Here is a 15,658-nt window from a genome sequence, read left to right on the forward strand (position 1 = left end):
GACAAAAACTCAAAAAGTTAACTTAAATAATATTTATTAACAATAAATTTACAAGCGAGATAACTTAACCTAGACGAGTTATTGCAGTCCTATCTGCGGCCTGAATTGTGGCTGAGGCTTCCTCGGTTGTGGCGCGAACTTGGCTTGCTGCAGCTGTGGTCTCAGTTCCTCCTCCTCTTCCTCCAGAGGCTGTTCGTCGCACTTGATACCCGTTTCGTACGTGTACTCGCGCTTCACTCCGTCCGGATCAACGTAACCGTATTTGCCCCTCGTGACACAGTCGACACCCAGAGTTTCCTCTTTGAAGGTGCCGTCTTCATTCTCGAAACCCCAAGTGATGCTGCCGTCGGGGTTGTCGGTGCGGTACTTGCGCAGAATTTGGACGACCGGTTTGCGACGACGGTTGTATTCCTCATCTTCGTCACCTGATGGACGTGGTCTGGGATTGCCTCTGAATTGTTCTACGGTACGTTGCGGCTGACGGACCTGAAAATTTATATACTTCAATCCTTGTGTATCGATTCGGAGACAATTTAACTCACTGGTTGTCTTACTGGTTGCGGTGGTTCTCTGTATTCTGGCAGAGGTTGTTGCTTAACTTGTCTCTGAGGAACTTCACCTCTGAAGATAGGTCCACGGGACACTTGCTGCGGTTCTGCTCTTAATACGGGGGCAGGCCTGGCGACTTGCTCTGCTCTTAAAACGGGTGCCGGTCGGGCGACAGGACGTGGTGGTGCGGGAGCAGAGTCCCTGATGTTCTCTCTAAGAATGGGCACGGGACGTTGAGGTCTGAATTGTACGGGGTTTGGTTCTGGTTCTTCTTCAGCTGAAACGGCTTCACGGACGGCTGATTGTAATACTGAAATGCCTAAGGAATAAATTAACAATTCAAAAACGTTGTAAGTAGACTATTATTTATTTAAAATAAATTACCAAGTTTATTGACTTCATCGTCAAAACTGGATATTTGAGCATGATGCACCGGTTCCTCAGGCTCCTCCACTACGGGACGGATTTCCTTAGCAACGGGCAAAGGTACGGCGTTAGGCGGTGGGCGCCTCAACCTGGGTGGAGAGGGACCACTCGTTGGCAGATCTAGAAGGCGGGCTTGTCTGAATGCCGAAGGTGGTCTCTGAGGTGATGGACCACTAGACACTAGAAGTGCGCCTGGAATTTGCAACCGTGGCGGCAGTTGCGCTTCAGAAATAGACAACACCTAAAAATTAATTAAAATATGAAATATATTCAAGAAAAAATATTTTTATTTTTAATTTATATTGAATACATTTTTATTTGAATATAATAAAAATAAAAAAAAATATTTATTTTACGTGACTGCAAAATGTTTTTGAACCTCATTCATTAAAAAAAAATAAAATAATATCATGAATCAAACAATACCATTGTATATGAGTTAAGATAAATATAAGCTAATAAAAAATAATAATAAATAACGTATCAAATATACAGACAACATGTTTTATACAATTTCTAAAAGAATTGCTAAAAATGTAATAAGAAAATTAATTAAAAACATTCACACTAATTGCAAGACTGAAACTTTTACTAAATAAATCTATAACATTTTATATTTTAATTAGCAGTCACGAAATAATATGCCAATCTATTTTTTGTCTCGATAATTATTCGAATAACAGTAGAAACAGGTCAAATTGTTTTATCAATGTTGTTTTTAATGCAGCATGAAACAATACGAAAGTAAATTCTACAAACAATTTGAAATCGATTTCGATTCCCACCTGTTCCATTGTTATGCTTTTCGAAAAGTGACATACAAATGTTTTAATGAACTTGAATAAAAAATAACACACATGCATACTATTGGGAAGAGCCTTGGACAATTTTTTGTTTAAGTAATAACTAGTAACCTTGCGAGAAATCTCCAATTCTATGTAGAAATTCCTTAAAAAACAACCCATAGACCATTGCATTTAGTTGTCCTTTTATCTGTATATCTAAATACGACTGATTACTCAATGTTAAAAATTATTAGTGTACATAGAATCAATAGTTCAAATTGATTTGGACTGGAATATTATAATGGTAGCACAAAATAGGTAAAAAATTAAATAAAGAAACAGCAATGCAAGGACAGTGAGTGTAATTTAATCAAATTCAGTGTTCGTTTCGAAACAGCCATTTCTTTGTCGCATTTGTTGATTGAGTGCACGACCGAAATTCTTTGCTATAAAGGTTAATTATCGATAACCACAATTCTCACCAACGGATAAGCTATAATTACCAATAATTACAAAACCTATTGGACATTTATGGTTGTTAATTAAACAAACTAACCAATTGTTTCTAATTTGTGAACATCTAATCTGCATTATTATCCACATATATCTAAATATTTACATAAATTTATTTTTTCTATTATATTATAGTTTAATGAAATATTGCTGAAATAGTACTTGTCATATTAGTTGAATAAATAAAGTTTTAAAATTTTTAATTACATAAATTAACAATAATATATAATAATAAATTAAATTTGCATATTTATTCTAACATTAATTTTGTCGGAATGAAAATAGGAATAGTTCTTTCCTGTAGAGATAAAGAATGTCGTAGAAAGTGTTTGTACCTGCAAGAATTTATATTATTTTTGTGGTAACAAGAAAATTGTTCCCAAGAGCTGGATCAATAAAATTTAACGCTTGTTTATGACAGATGAACGTTTAAATATGAGTGGACTTTATGATCATTCATGTAACTCAAATTTGTAAATAAAACAAGTGAAGCTAAGTGATTATGTGCACATATGCGAGCGAATATCGAGGTTGGGGCTGAGGCTGGCGATCATGTCGACCTTGCCACTACTTTTTCGATCTCTTCGAGCGAATTCCATACGAGTTACTTAATTCTGATCGCTTATTAAAATATCTGCATTGCCCGGTATGCGTGCCTTACAATTAGCCTTTGTCTTCGCATTGCAATGAAATGCGCCTGGTCGAAAGTAAAATTATAGTCTTGCCATGAGAAATTACCAATGGTGTGTAATCGACACTTTCGATCCGGTATTCCATGCCCATTTTGCTTCGTGACATGACATCTCTGACAAACAGATGTTATGTTTTCCTTTTATGAAATACCATTTAAATATTTTAAATTTTTATAAAAAAATCCATATATGTAGAAACAGTACTATTTTAATAAATTAAAAATATTAGTTCACCCAATAAGGGACATAATTGTAAACATTGTATTTAATTAATTTCTGAATTATTGAAAGTATATGTGTGGTTAAAATGTTTTGGTTTTTAAATCAACGTTAATTTTTAATTAATAGATTTTTCCTAGATAAAATTAAAGAACCGAGAACACTTAGTTTTAAATACGTTTTCTTTGTAAAATTTAAATAATAAGATATATATTTTATAATGTGCTTTTACAAACTGGTCAATACATTTGTTTTAGTTTGCAGTCATGTTTATGTTTGATTTCACTAGACGTGGTGTACTATTATATCATAGGATAATTATATAATTAATTTCCTAGATTCGAGAGTTCCGGCATTCCTATTAACATAAATTAATTTATTTTAAACGTTCGTGCGTGTGACCGAAACTGAAACCCGAATCCAACCGCCGACCTTTATTATAAAAGACAAAAGTACCAACGCCCATAAATAAAGAAAGTGGAGCAGCGGACACAAAATTATAATAATAACAATATTATGCAATAGCCGATAAACAAGATTTGTGCAACAACGGTGAACTAAAAGGAGTAAAAACCACCGGCCGAATTCGATTAATTTCGATTCTGTTTATTTTATATGTCACATAATATATCAAATGATCTAGATTTCAATGGCGGCGACCGTTCCTACTTGTAGAAGAAGGAAGTACTAGAGAGCAGGATTTAATTGATAATTAACTAGTTTATTAAAATATCTATTAATAGTATGTATTAAGAATGTCAAAAAAAAAAGAAATGGGCGAAGAAAGTGTAGGGGCTTTATGGCATTTCTATAATGCCTGTATTGTGTGGCAGTTTTAGCCCATATATATATTTTTAATATAATGTAAATGAAAGTTAGGTTTTAGGTTTAAAATAATTACAGATAAATAAATTGAAACGCACCTTAAAATCAACGAAAATATCAAAAAAAAAATAATAAAATCTAGTAAAAAAAATGATAAAATTAAATATTTTAAAATAAAGATGTTATAATTTGGCAGGGTGGCGCATCCACCAAAAAATAATTTAGTAACTATGGTTACATTTATGATGTTATATGATAAAATATTTTTTCCTAAAAATTTGGAAAAACAATTTTGCTAGACGCCAATAATATATTTGAACAAAACTCACTTACCACAAAAAATAAATAAGTCAACGCGCCCCACGTCCTCATCTTGTTTCCCCGAAGAAAACCTCAGTATGCGGAACAAAAACTTTCCAAAAACCAACTAAAAAAATACCCGCAACGAAAAAATCACCGGAGACAAAGTTCTACAACGGCATATCACAGAAATGTCGCGGAAATGGGTGTAGGGGGACAGGGAGCGGGCGTTTTATAAGTGCCGCGCCCCTCTGGACAGCCTCCATGCCACCGAAGTACTTTCACGCTGCGGCTCGGGCTCCGAACTCGCATTTCAGAAGGCCGAACTATTCGAAGACACCGTTTTATAACACCTAATCTGTAAACATCCCCAATATCTTCAATATTCAGTAATAATAATTAATAAGACGCAGGTACACACAAATATGTTTAATTAAAACAAAATTATGTTAAGACATAAATTTAAAGTTTATAAAATATTATTAAAGACGTGTAAGAAATGATATTAAAGATAATATGTTTCGACTATATAAATATATGTTGGTTTTTAATAATGCTTGGAATTAAAATAATAATATTACAAATAATTATTCTTGAACTGGTAGTCAAGAACCAAGCGTTTTGTGGGGTTGTGTATTGCATTATATATTTCAATTTGTTATATTAATATTTTTACTATTAATGTGTGTAACGTTTTATTTAACAAATAACGAATGATTATTATTTTATTGGTCCAGTATCTTTAGAATCAAATTTCTTTTGATTTATAATTCATTAGTAGCTAAATACTTAATTTTATTTCTTTGGATCAAAAAAGTTAATTCAATATTTAATTTAGTAACTACATACCTACTTTTTTAATCAGATCATAATGTCAAACCACAAATAATTTTGTTTTGGTTTCATAATTATCAATGAAGTAACATAAATGAGATAACATTATTTTACTTATTTAAAAATATTTCTATAATTTAAGGTAGTCTACCTCATTTTAAATAGTTTTTTGTTAAGAACTATTATTAGTTATTTCTCTTCTTCCCTTAACATATTTGAGGGTTAGATTTTACCATTTCTGTAATTTCATTTTCATATCTTAATATAAATAATTTTTTCTTTTAAACTCGAGTCTAATAGCTAGACGATGTAGTTATTAGGAATTCAAGTTGTGTCGGCAATGTTCCAACGCTTTTAGTGCATCCATATGTATGTATGGTAGTGAGTCTCACTGTCACTTTCGGATTTTGTGAATGGATCCAAAGAGAAAAGGATTTATCAGCACTTGTTGTGACATTTGTTCAGAATTTTAATCAAGGAAACGAAACGTGGATAAATGTTTCCAGTTTCTAATATTCAGTAATGCCTTTTTTATTAAAATATTTATTTACATATGCAAGACATTATTAAATAAACTAAATAAACTATAGTTTATAGTTTTGTAAATACATACATAGTTTTGTAAATACATATATTTTTAACTAACAAAATATCTATTCAAACATGGAGGAATTAATAACAAGAACAATTGATTAGGTTTAATTGTTGAGATATCCTACTACTACTACTATGTTGGAGCGAAAGTTTTTGTTTAGAATTATCCAAATACACATAGTTTTTTTATTTACATATTTTTTTTTTTTTAATTAATTTTTCCTAAATGTAGTTCTTACACAACATAATATAATAAATAATTTACATTTTTATGTGAGGTTCCCACAGTCAAAATATCACTCGGATTTAGTTAAAACATTTGAGGAACGACAAAATTATGCAAATTTGCAGAAATTCTTTGAAGATATGCCTTAAACACGAATAAGTCAACTAGAGTGGAGTCGAGGTTGCGCGCCGCCATTTGACATTGATGGGAAAGTCGATACAGTTTTGGAATTTCTCCGCTTTGTAGAGCATAAACGACAGGTTCGTTTTGCGATCTGCGATCCGCCCGATTACGTAATCACATCGAAGTATGTATATGTGCTCGTGCCTAATTAATCGCTGATGCAAGAAATATTATCTATTGGGTTGGTCACAATCTTCGCTCATTATATCACTGATCTACTTAATGTATGTCACAATGATAAATAAATAATAAAACACTTAAATTTGATCAACCTGACGTATCCTAGAATACGATTTTGTTAAGAACGGCTTTGACATTAATTCTATAGTGATCTGGAAGAGAATAAATGAAAAGTGAGACAAGTAGAAGAATTTCCTTCGTGTAAAAATTTTTCGAATTGGTACTTGAAAATGATACAGCTAAAATACACCTGCATGCATGTTGTAATTTGATAAAACTATAAAACACAAGAACATTCACTAATAGTAAAGAAAAATATTGATTTAGACATAAATTATTTTTCTTTACTTTAGTAATGGGACTGAACAAACATTTCGACATTCTATAATATTTACCATGTCGAATGGGTTGTTTATTTAAAATCACTATTGAATTCATTTAACATGTAGATAATTATATGGAATTTAATCAATTTCCCTACGTTACTGTATTTTATTGAAACGATGTGGTTAACCGATAGGAAAGTAGTGTCGATAATACTGACAATAACTAAAATATTTGCCATATCCCCGGGTTACAATGCATCCGGAAAAGTCAGCATATTAGTTTTACTATTTGAAAAAATGTGGATAATCTGTTGGATAGGATTTTATTCAATTTACGTCTGGCAATCACATCAGTACTGCTGTTATTATTCAAATTCGCCCATCATTATTCCAACCGAGAAAATATTCAAGTGTTTGTATATCTACTTATTTTCATTTTTTCCAGTATTTTCTATGATCTTGTTGATGTTGAGGTGGAGTTCTTGGAGTAATTTCTTACAAATGTCGGATGCAGTGGACAAAAAGTTGGATTACATACGATACAAACCGTATACCGTAGGAAGAAAAGTTTTGATCTATGTCATTTCCTGTAACTTATATTTATTTTCGGTGTTACTGTCAATTAAAACCAAGTTAACCTTAAGAAAGTATTTGGAATATAACACCTATTTCTACATACTCAATACTAACGTCCTGATCGGGGTCTTTATTATGTACATCAACTGTAAGTACGTAAATCTGAATAAGGAGTTACAAATCATTTCCGGAGATACAGCAAACTTGAATATAAGAGATGTAGGGAAGCGGTTTCGATTGATGTACAGCGTAGTGGAGCAATTCAATTCACTCTTTGGATGGCACATTCAGTATTTGGTTTTCTTGTTTATCGTCAGTGCATTGAGTTTTTTTAATTGGATCTTGTTCGGGAGCACTAAAACCATACCGGAGTTGCTGGTTTACCTCTTTGGTATGATTTATCTGTTAGTAAGTACAATTTAAATTTTTATTCCTATAAACGATTATTATTCCTTTAACTTTTCAGACAGGTGTGTCAGTTTTAATAATTCAGTCACACAAAGCGAAAAGTTCTGCAAAGAAAATCGTCCAAACCAGTCTGCGATTGCAACATCATCTACCTCAGTACTCGCCAACTAGGGAAGAACTGTTCAGATTGTGCGAGAAGGCTGCGATGTTCGAGCCCACTTTCACAGCCGCCGACTTTTTCGTTCTGGATAAATCTACGATTCTTTCAATACTAAGCACCATCACCACTTACTTTATCGTTGTTGTACAATTCAACAATATCCATCTCCAGTCATAATGTGCCGAAATGTTCGTTCACTCAGAAATATTAGGTAATAATTGGTTTTTCTTTTTAATATTGTCCATTTTAAATCAAAACAGATGTTTTAAAAATTGTAATTAATTATATAAAAATGTTAATAACTATATTTTTTAACGATATTATTTAAAGAAAACCCATTTATTTTCCTAATATGTAGTTGTGACCATTACATTATTTATTTATTATTTTAGTTTTAGGCAATACTTGTTTGTTAATTATTTTCTTTGTTTCTATTCAAATAAAACAATGACGAATGTATAAATTTCCATCGTGAATGGAGTACATGTAATTAATATTTATGAAATTTGTGAAGAATAATATAAATTTTAGTAAGTTAATAAAAATAAAATAATTAAAATGTTGTGAATAATTAAAATTATGATACGTTAATAATTTCATTTCTCTAAATTCAATTTATACTCTTTTGTTTTGAACTATCACTGTACCGAACTGGCGACGATTAGCTCCAATCGATATGTTCGTTAAACAATATGATAATTTATCGTGGGACGTGTTAATCGTCATACTACAAATCAGTGTTCCAGAAAAAGAAAAACATCACACCCGGCAAGATCACCAATCAATTGTCATTCGACTCGCGTGGTTTTTGAAAGATTCAAGTACGTTGGAGACTAAGGAATCGCAGTTTTAACGATAACCTCGGGTATACGGTTCATTGTTTCCGACAGTTTTGACTGTCACATAAAACTTTATATATAAAAAGCACGATAAACACATTTTATTTATTTTTTGTGAAAATGAAGTTTATTAAGGTGTTGTTGTTTTTGTTTGCTTTGATGGTTTCCTGCAATGCCATGAGATCTAGAATAGTTGGAGATAAAAGAGAGTATGGTGAGTATAGTGGATACTACTTTATATTGTATATTACGCATAATTAAGATCCAAGTAATTTTTCTATTGTTTATTTTATTTGATAATCTAAATTTCCAAATGCAGATTAACAAAATTTGAATGACGTCTTGAGAATTTATTAGAAGCCGCAATGCAAATATACAAAAATTTTTTATTCATTTAACCATTTTACTTAATTTTTCTATGTTATTTTAAAATATGTTAGCACCTTGTTCAAGTAAGGCTACTGTTTTTCTATTTTTAACTTATAATAGACGTACGGTACGCAGCGTACTCATGATTTCCGATAACGTAAACCCGTGACATATTAATATTTTCATTATTTTTATTAATGAGTAAATTAATACAGTCAACCATGCTTTATATTCAGTTTGAAGATGTACGGATATTTTATTTATTTCCTTTGTTGTTTTAGTGGTACGGTATTTGAACTCGTGCAAGGACACAGCGTCCTGTCAGCAGTCCTGTTCTGAAATCAACAGCGATTGGTCGGGCAGATGTGAGGAGTACGAGCGCAAGAACATTTGTGTCTGTTGCACGATGCACTGACCTTTTAACATTTGTTGACCTGTCCGTTTGCTGATATTGAATAAACACTTAACATTTTAATAAATTTTAATATATATTTTAAAATTAGACGCAATGTTTGTTTACAGTTTTCAATTTACTTCAGATTGTTTGAATTTAATAATATTAAATAATAAAATGTAATTCAATAATAATAAATTGCCACCTTCTAAATTGTATGTTTACATTTACATAAAAATTTTTAGGGTTAACACGGGTTAATAATAAACCAAAATTAATATATCATAATTTCATTAATATTGGAATAAATTATTATTACACATTATTTCTTGAAAATAAAATTAACTCTATCGATTGAACCCCGTTAGGAGACTCATTAATAAATAGTTTTTAATAATAATAAACGTAGTAATATAATCAATAATTAAATTTAAAATTTTTCGATGCTTTATCGATAACATTTGCAAATACCACTTTCACAGCGAGCTTTATGACTGGCCACATTTCTTGCACATTGTCTCCTACAGTCTTTTATTTTACACATTCTTTTATATAAAACATCACATAAAGCGTAGTCCTCCAAATGACCTAAAACCGATAGCATGTATAATACATAAATAGTAAAGTACGTAGGTAAGTCAAGAAAAAACAAAAATATTCAAATATGCCGTATAATTACAATTGATTTATTATTCAGTTTTAAAATTAAATCAATTATTTTTTAATTTATGTTGTGTCATTGTATACAATAGAATAAAATATTTATATTATTTTAAGACTGAAATAAATAATAATATTTTAAAAAAACTTACATGAATGGGTGACAGCCACCATGCTGATAGTTAAGAGTAAAATAATCAAAGCGACTTTCATTTCTGTTTTTATTTTGTTTTCTTTCTAAAATCTTTAAACGTATGGACACGTATTTATGCACAAGCGATATTTGAGGGGATTTTTCTAGACGGGGATATCACAAAATATTCTGGGAAGATTTTATTACTGGTTATGTACTGGTTTCAAATGGAAACGATCATAAACAAACAAGTGTGATAAAATTAAGAAATTGTTACTTGGAATTATAACCGGAATTCAAAATAAGGCAGATAAATGTGTAGTAATTCCCCTTAATATTAGGTAAATGTTCAAAATAACTTTATTCAATAAAATAATCACTATTACAATTAACGTGGAAAAAAATTTGAAAAGAAAATTTTAACACTAATTTTGACCTCTTCTTTTAATCTGTATGCAAAATTCCTTCATATATTCATAAAAGCCTTTCTTATGTTAAGACCTTTTTTAAGTCCTGTTCTAAATTAACCGCCGTAAACATTGTCTAAGTAGACGAAAATTGTCGCAATCATCCTGTATTGAAACATTGGGGAATTACAATGGATTAAATTTTTCTATATAAACTTTTATATAATATTGACTCTCAGATTATTATAACAGATTAGTTTAGTAACACTTTCTATGATATAAATAGTTGTTCCCTTTGTTTTCTTTTAAGGTAATTGCAGCCTCCTAATTTACTTGAATTATGTTTATATATTGTTTATATACTATTTTTATATAATTTACTGTTATTCTCATTTTGTATTTTGTCTGGTCATTGGAATATATTCTGTTCTGTTGAGCAAATAACATTTGATTATAATAACTTATAATATCTATATTATGGAACAGTGTTTGAAAACAAGGAAGTTAATTAGGATAAATAAATAACAAACAGATTTTATATGTATATATTTGTTTAAAGGGTATAGGAGGTATATATAGATTCATTTCACTACAGTAGAGAAATAAGTAGTTGTAAATAAACGTGTCACTTTTTTTTCAACGACTTGATTGTATATGGTTTTCAACTTACAGTATCACAGAAACATTTATGTGGGTATGTTTTATGTACAAGAGTTTTCCCGCGTTACAATCACGATCCAAAACCCAAAGCATTTTATTTTACATTAATTTTTTTTGTGACATGATAAATTAAAATCTTTAGATTTCATCTCGTGCACGGTCTACCGACTAAACCTTCGTTAATCAGGTCACAAATATTCATTTTTTTGGCACGGCGAAATTAAAACATCAATTCGTCGTTTTTGTAGGAGTGCTAGAAAACTATGCTTCAGATTCAAAGCTGACATTGAAAAATAAAATTGATTATTCCCTTAATTATTACACAGAAATTTGGTAGCGTTGTTTAATTAAATTCATAAATCGTTTCCAAAGTATTAAGAAATCCAAATATAGTTTAAAACCTTTACTATTGAAAATAACGCCTAAATATAATAGTAAAATGTATAAAAAACAATGAGAAACGCGTCCCAAATTTCTGCGTAATCCAGGTCATCGAGTTAGTTTCAATTTTTGAAATTTGATACAAAAATTGAAACCCTTATTGAAACATACTCGATATCTACATTATAAATAGACACATCCACATCCATTGAATATACAAATCACAGTTATGTTCAAATCCACAGAACAGACAAATAAAACAGACAATAAAAATTATCGCAATTAACTTGAGGTTATTTTCTGGTGTTTGGTGTAACTTTGGTTCAACTATATCAATTTATAAAAATTATTTGTCAGTTCTGTGATAATAAATATACATAGGGGAAGGGCACTATTTTAAATTTGTCCATCCCCATTATAGTGTTCGAGTTTCTTCTACCCACTATAGTTTGGCACATTTTAAGATAGGTACTTAAGTTTAATTGTTTTCCACATCAAAAAATAACGATCAATATTCGATGAATACAGAGAAGCGAATATGGAAATTAGAAAATAGCACCTCGAAAACGTTTCAGTTGTATTTGTCTTTTAAATTTTGGTTTTTAATAGTGGCAACGAAATTATGTACAGCCTATTTGTGTCAGAGACGAATAGTTTTTTAAAAAATATAGTCTTTTTTCATTTACCACAAGCAATGTGGATTAACTAAATATTTAATTAATTAAATTAAGAAAAATGGCATGAGTGATAGATCATCTAACTTTTATACCAAATGTTATAATATACAGTGGGTAATTTCGTTGTCGCTTTTTGTAAATAATTTTATAAATAAACGAAAATATTTTCAGTACTTTAACATAAAATAATGTGAACAAGAGGGGAAAAGTTTTAGTTGGTCATTCACTGAGTTTTACCTAAAGCTCTACTTATTATGTACATTTGTCTGTGGTGATTTTCGAACAGATGAATTTATCATTTACTTATTTATTGGGAATAAACCATTATTCGAAATCCATTCGATAGCAGGATTTTTACGTGGATGTTGAATCTGTTTAATTATTGTACATGCGAAAGAAATGACATTAATATAGGATAAAATAAAATAAAAATTACTGTTCGAATTGCCAATACATTATTAATATTACTAAAAATCATTAAGAGGCCTGTAATTTTTTGAAAACATTTTTAAATTCCCTCAATCAGGATTAAATATATCTAACTGTTCAATTTGACATATTATTACAATTTAAAGGTTCGATTGGCCCCCTTGTTTCCCTGATTTGTTCTACACTCGAATTGAATAGGTAAATATTTTGTGTTGACAATTAAAATTTAACGTATACAGATTCCACAACCACGAAAACCACTTAATCACCACATCACTATTGATTTAAATTTCTCGCCGACACCGACTTATATTGTATGCCAGTTGTGAAGAAGCCGCCCCAACCTGCCGGACGAGTGTCGACTCAAATTGTAGTAGACTGTCTCACCGCCCGCCAGCAGTGCCCCCCATTCACCGAATGTACCGTAGTCAAAGATGGAGTGGTTGCAGGAGGCAAGGAGGGCCAGATCCAGGGCGGCCGAGTTTGCCGGTGCACCTTTCTTTCGGTTGCCACCAGTTACGTGAACATTGGGGCGGGAACCTAGATGGCGGCGACACCACAGAGGATCGTCGCTCACCACCACGAAGACCACAGTGCTGTATTTTTGTTCGAAATGTAGCATTGCTCGTAGGTAGAACGATAGATCTGCTGGGTCTGCCCCGTGTTTTCGCTTTAAGTAACTGCAAAATGCGAAAATTCGAAAAAATACACTGTACACCGAATTTCATTTTAAAATATATTAAATATATATATATATATAAATCCTATATTTATATAAATGATATAAAGGTAATGTAATGTAAAAATAATAATAAGCGTAATAAATTAAATTACCCAATGTAGTCGGTGCGGCGGACATGGACTCCAACAAATAAAAGCGCGTTGTCTGGAGACGTTGTGGCTGAAGAAGCTTTGGAGGCCGCGACACTCTTTTTGATCGCGGTGAGTATCTGTTGGCTGCGTTCCAGCAACCGTTTGCGGATCGAGAACTCCGCGATGATGTCTTGGACCCAATTTAGCACTAGTTCCGGCTGAATGGAATAGCGCGGCAGAATTATGCTCTATAATTTAACAAATGTTTTCGTATATTACGTTGCGTTTGACAAACAGAAAGATGTGCAGCTACCTGATTGGTCGAGTTCCAGGCGTCTGGAGACTTGACGAAGCGTTGCAGATGCACGTGACAGTGAGAGATCTCATCGAAGCTTGGCACTGAGAGAGACTCAAACAACTGGTCAAGTTTCAAACGGATACAACGTGGCACATAGGGCTCAAGACCGGTACGACGTGCTAGTGCCCATACGGAGGCGTATTCCCACATCTGGTTGCCTATTAAATCATTTGGTATAAATCAACAAAATGCAATATGTTTATATTATTTTGAATATATCCCAATTAAAAATTATAAATTTTAGGCGTGGTAGAACGTTTTAAGAAATCTAATAATTGGTGATAGACCTCCCATACCAATAGAACTATTTTCTTTACTGACAGTTATATGGCTTCCTTTGATAATTAAGACAAAATTAATAAAAAATATGGTTTATATTGATTTGTGTCACAATAGGAGTGTTATTTCATAATGTTCCCTAGGGGTAGCTGCGCACTTTTTACCTTATTAGTTAATTTATAAATTCTAACATAAAATAGATAGAAAATTTACATAAGGATTGTATTGTTGGTACTGTACCGAGTCGACCGCCCTGCACTATGGTCACGATGCCGTACTGGGGACAGGCCGCTGACCTCTTCGCCGGCCTTCTCCTCCTCAAGTTTGCTGTGCAGAGCGACTGCTCGAAGTCCTGAAATGTACGAAGCGCCGTGCGGGCGCTGCCTCCGCCGCCCCCGGTGCCCAGACCGTACAGCGGGAACAAGAACACGTGCACGAACGAGATCACGCACAGCGCCAACACGATTGCTTTGAAGAGGAGATTGTGATTGCCGCTACCACTCGCCATTCTACAATATTTTCGGGTTCCTCTACTGGCTGGTCCCCGTCGTACTGTGGCGGTACTGTTGCGTTGAAGCTGCGGAGGCGGCTGCTGCTGCTGCTGCTGCGGCTCTCGGTGATCTACAACTACGGATACGAAGCATCTTACTACGGGGAGTGGTTGTTGTCGGATGGCGGTCCGCCGGTCACTGTCAGCATCCCGCGACGGCGACGGAGGCGACGCCGCCGTCGACTCCCTCCGACCTCATCGCACGGTGCTTTTGAATATTGTATTTTTATATGTACAAATATTTAATATTCTTTAATAGTGTAAAATTGCATTAAAAATAATAACAATAATATATTGTTATATTTAAATTAATATTTTAAATTTTTATGGAATTCGTGTTATTTTTCAATCATTTGACTCATTTGGTTATATTAGGCATAATAATAGTAATATTAGTAAGTTCCTAAAATATTCTAAAAAAGGTATTGTTGGCATTATTAATATTTTCTCTTAATTTGTTAAAATTATAATTCTGGTACCACTTTAAGTAATTTAACAATTTTTAGTTAATAATGTTCTTTCTTCTGTTATTATTTAATATTATTCAGATTTTCACTTGCCTATATTTAATATCTAATATCAAAATTTATTGAATTCTAAAAAACTTCTTTAAAGATAATTATTTAAATAATAAAGGCATTTTACCTTCACCATTTTTACCCTTTACCCTTTGAACAGAATTGTATGTACCTCAAATTTTACTTTATATATTTTACTCTTTTAAAATATATTATATTTGAGCACAGCGTGCGATGTATCCAGCGTCACAGCCACCTATTGATTTTAGGTTGATCTCGTGGCGGCGGGAAGACGCCACAGGGACATTCCACTATTCTACATTTTCTTTCCCACCATTCGTTATCTGTACGGCTGATAAACAAACTTTCAATTGTAAATTATTTAATTCATTTAT

The 15,658-nt window shown here is 32.2% G+C and overlaps 3 protein-coding genes and 2 long non-coding RNA genes across 7 annotated transcripts; 2 read left to right on the top strand and 3 right to left on the bottom strand.

Moving 5' to 3' along the window:
• Positions 1–17: 17 nt before the first annotated feature.
• On the bottom strand, positions 18–4,492 carry LOC109609701 (uncharacterized). Of its 3 annotated transcripts, none has more exons than XM_020026422.2 (4): positions 4,343–4,492; positions 934–1,216; positions 543–859; positions 18–486 (listed from the first exon to the last, which is right to left on the bottom strand). In XM_020026422.2, the coding sequence occupies exons 1-4, from the start codon at positions 4,379–4,381 to the stop codon at positions 79–81; spliced, it is 1,047 nt and encodes a 348-aa protein (XP_019881981.2). In that variant the 5' UTR covers positions 4,382–4,492; the 3' UTR covers positions 18–78. The 3 variants fall into 3 exon arrangements, with proteins under 3 accessions (XP_019881981.2, XP_049820271.1, XP_019881980.2); XM_049964314.1 differs by having other exon boundaries at positions 18–477; positions 543–868; XM_020026421.2 differs by having other exon boundaries at positions 543–868.
• Positions 4,493–7,222: 2,730 nt separating this feature from the next.
• LOC126264983 (gustatory and pheromone receptor 32a-like) lies at positions 7,223–8,006 on the top strand. The gene is made up of 2 exons (XM_049964884.1): positions 7,223–7,636; positions 7,695–8,006. The coding sequence occupies exons 1-2, from the start codon at positions 7,364–7,366 to the stop codon at positions 7,971–7,973; spliced, it is 552 nt and encodes a 183-aa protein (XP_049820841.1). The 5' UTR covers positions 7,223–7,363; the 3' UTR covers positions 7,974–8,006.
• Positions 8,007–8,454: 448 nt separating this feature from the next.
• LOC126264886 (uncharacterized) lies at positions 8,455–9,508 on the top strand. Its single transcript, XR_007547482.1, has 2 exons — positions 8,455–8,849; positions 9,286–9,508. It is a non-coding gene; the product is annotated as an uncharacterized LOC126264886 (long non-coding RNA).
• A 262-nt stretch (positions 9,509–9,770) lies between these two features.
• Positions 9,771–10,406, bottom strand: LOC126264887 (uncharacterized). Its single transcript, XR_007547483.1, has 2 exons — positions 10,211–10,406; positions 9,771–9,986 (listed from the first exon to the last, which is right to left on the bottom strand). It is a non-coding gene; the product is annotated as an uncharacterized LOC126264887 (long non-coding RNA).
• A 729-nt stretch (positions 10,407–11,135) lies between these two features.
• LOC109609698 (galactoside 2-alpha-L-fucosyltransferase Sec1) lies at positions 11,136–14,872 on the bottom strand. Its single transcript, XM_020026416.2, has 4 exons — positions 14,436–14,872; positions 13,872–14,074; positions 13,580–13,806; positions 11,136–13,425 (listed from the first exon to the last, which is right to left on the bottom strand). The coding sequence occupies exons 1-4, from the start codon at positions 14,701–14,703 to the stop codon at positions 13,053–13,055; spliced, it is 1,071 nt and encodes a 356-aa protein (XP_019881975.1). The 5' UTR covers positions 14,704–14,872; the 3' UTR covers positions 11,136–13,052.
• Between the last annotated feature and the right edge of the window lie 786 nt (positions 14,873–15,658).

Source organism: Aethina tumida, chromosome 3, assembly GCF_024364675.1.
Source record: "Aethina tumida isolate Nest 87 chromosome 3, icAetTumi1.1, whole genome shotgun sequence".
Classification (NCBI taxonomy): Eukaryota; Metazoa; Arthropoda; class Insecta; order Coleoptera; family Nitidulidae; genus Aethina; species Aethina tumida.